This window comes from Atta colombica, unplaced genomic scaffold (genome assembly GCF_001594045.1).
Source record: "Atta colombica isolate Treedump-2 unplaced genomic scaffold, Acol1.0 scaffold160, whole genome shotgun sequence".
In the NCBI taxonomy this organism is placed as follows: domain Eukaryota; kingdom Metazoa; phylum Arthropoda; class Insecta; order Hymenoptera; family Formicidae; genus Atta; species Atta colombica.
In genome coordinates this window covers 18038-20678 of record NW_017259251.1, presented here as the reverse complement: position 1 = coordinate 20678, position 2641 = coordinate 18038, and the positions used below count along the sequence as shown (strand labels likewise).

General features: G+C 40.4%; 1 protein-coding gene across 1 annotated transcript in view; it reads left to right on the top strand.

Moving 5' to 3' along the window:
* The window catches only part of LOC108685797, a gene marked incomplete at its 3' end in the record, with an annotated part of 17200 nt that overhangs the window by 2735 nt on the left and 11824 nt on the right, over positions 1-2641 (top strand). The window contains exon 2 of the mRNA XM_018190765.1: positions 1082-1531. Within this exon, the coding sequence (XP_018046254.1) occupies positions 1356-1531 (176 nt within the window). The remainder of the gene's footprint in view (positions 1-1081; positions 1532-2641) is intronic.

The following is a 2641-nucleotide window of genomic DNA, read 5'->3' as shown; positions in this document are numbered from 1 at the left end:
GAGAGAGAGAGAGAGAGAGAGAGAGAGAGAGAGAGAGAGAGAGAGAGAGAAAGGGGGGGGAAGGGTTATGTAACGCGAGATTTAGTTGTTCCGTTAGGTATTTGAACGCGCATTTGAAAGTCATTGAAGTTGTAAACTTTGCTGGAGAACATTTTATAAATTCGCCACAATAACGCGAATGATTAAAATCTCATTATAATCGAATGGACAGCAACGGAAACTAATTTCATAAGTTCATGAATTCACCAACATTCATGTTTTTTGCACCAAATAATTTGCGTCGCGTCGCGTCAAACAAGTATTTGCTACATTATTTTTTTACAACTTTTCATTTCCGTAAGCGAAGTTTTATGTCACACGATTGTGACATGTTAGTACATACGGAAAGAATGACTTTGCTAAAGCTTTTAAAAATTTAAGTAGCTACTGATCTAAAAATAATTTTGTTAGGCCATCATTACGATAGAAAACTCAAGCATGATGACCAATGTCATAAAAAAAGTTTTATCATTCTAACATCCAGTTGAACGTTCTACATAATTATTTTAATAATATCCAACAACAACAAAGTTATATTTTCAGATCTATATCTAACTAAATATTTAAATACTTCAGCAAAACCGTTCTTTTCTTGCTGTTTCGTAATATTTACAATAATTATTTGTTCCGTCATGCATTCGCCCGCCGATAAAGGTAATGTCCGTATCACGCTACCCATACAGCACAGATCGTTTCAGCAATATTGCAGCAACATTGTAACATTCCAGCAATATTGCATATTAACATTGAAAATGCAAGCTTTTGTGCTGACTAATGACAAATTGGCGATTGCGTCTATGTTTATATCTCTTGACCCAATCAGAAAGGAGTTGATTAGCAGTTCTTTTTTGATTAGTCAAAAGAGTTGCGAGTTGCAATTGTCAATCGCTAGTGTGATACAGACAGACGTAACTTCATTTTAAATTCATAACGGTTGTCGGCATGAAGTCTTTTTTTAAACGGCGTCTCTCGATCATTCTCTAAATAAGTATACGCGTGTCGTTAACGGCCAAGTAAATGGATTTGTTTTCCTGATTAACAGGCGGTGCGCGTGCCTGCGTGGAGGCGAGGCGAAGTCATCGGAGAATCGCGGCGCACGCAGGACGTCCCCGTCGACTGGACGTTGTACATCATCGTTGTCGCGAGTGTAGTTTTTACCTCACACATAGAGACGTAGAACGCGAGTGAATTATTGAGAGAAGAGAAAAGAAAAAGGGGGAAAAAAAACGGAAGAACCGGGAGAGGGAGAGAGAGTGTGCATCGCAACGCGTGTGAAATGGATGGTACGCCAAAGAAAAGCGAAGCAGTGCTAATATATGGATGCCCATGGGTGGAACTTGGCCGAAATGTGCCAGCGCTACCATCACGCTATACCGGCGGCAGCGGCGACGCAGAATTCCTCGCCAGCTAGGGATCCTTCGGCTGCCATCGCGCAAGGCTTGTCAACCGCCGCTCTCATCGATCAAGCCAGCCCGTCTTATTCGCACTACACGTAAGTCCATTTCTTTTTCCTATCCCTCTCATATTTATTTCATGAATATCCGCACACCGGCGGTGTAATAAATTTGATGCGTACCTCGCGAGCGATCGGATCGGATCGGATCGTCGCACCTTCGTTAGATGCGAGTTCGCACTGTCGTGAACTCGAGCGGCTTTTCGAAATAAAATACGTCGTTGAAAATGAAGAGAGGAACGTACGTTACAGGGTAAAAAATATTTTGGAAACGATCCACTTACGTTCTTGTTAAAATTTTATATTGAATTTTTAACGTATTCTCAAGTATCAATTTAACATTAATATGATTATATTATTTAAATATTGTCTGTTAAATTGATATTCAATATTGTTTCAATAGTGTTTTAGCGTCACAATCACACAATTTACGAATAAGTGAACAGGTAACATAAAAATAATGTATTTTTTAAAACATAAATTTTCGATTGATGAATGAATGAAATACGTGTTAATTTAACGTATGATAAATATTAACTATTGCTGAATAAATATAAAAATATGCTTCCATAATTTATTTACTAACTGCATCGCCTTTTTTGTGATAATTTTTTGCACAATATATCTATGTTACTATTCAACTTATGTTAACTTAACATGAAAATTTGACCGGACCATTTGAGATATGTTAAATTTCCACATGAAATATGTTAAATTTCACACAAATTTTCCAACGATGCACACAGTGTAACGAAGAGCCCGCATTTCGGCGGTTTGAGAATACGTGTGGACGGGGCTCCCCATATATGTACACGTATATGTGCACATATCGCAGGACTTATCGCGGGTAAGGAGGGGAGGGGAGGGGGGCGCCCGGGCCCCGTTCTCAATTGTATCGTATATATTAATAACGATACGGCGAATTAGGGATAAGTATACGTACCGCGCGGTCAGGACCCCCGTAATCCTGTTATTAGCGCGGCGATTAGGGGAAGATGATCCCAAGGCAAATTGCAGGGGCGTGTACCGCGCGTGTTTGGTTAACATAATCGCCAATCGCTATCGCCGATCCGCGCGAGTCCCTCGGAACGAGGAGGGCGAATATATGCGAGGCGACGCGGACGTGCGTTTCTCTCAACCCTCTCGTCT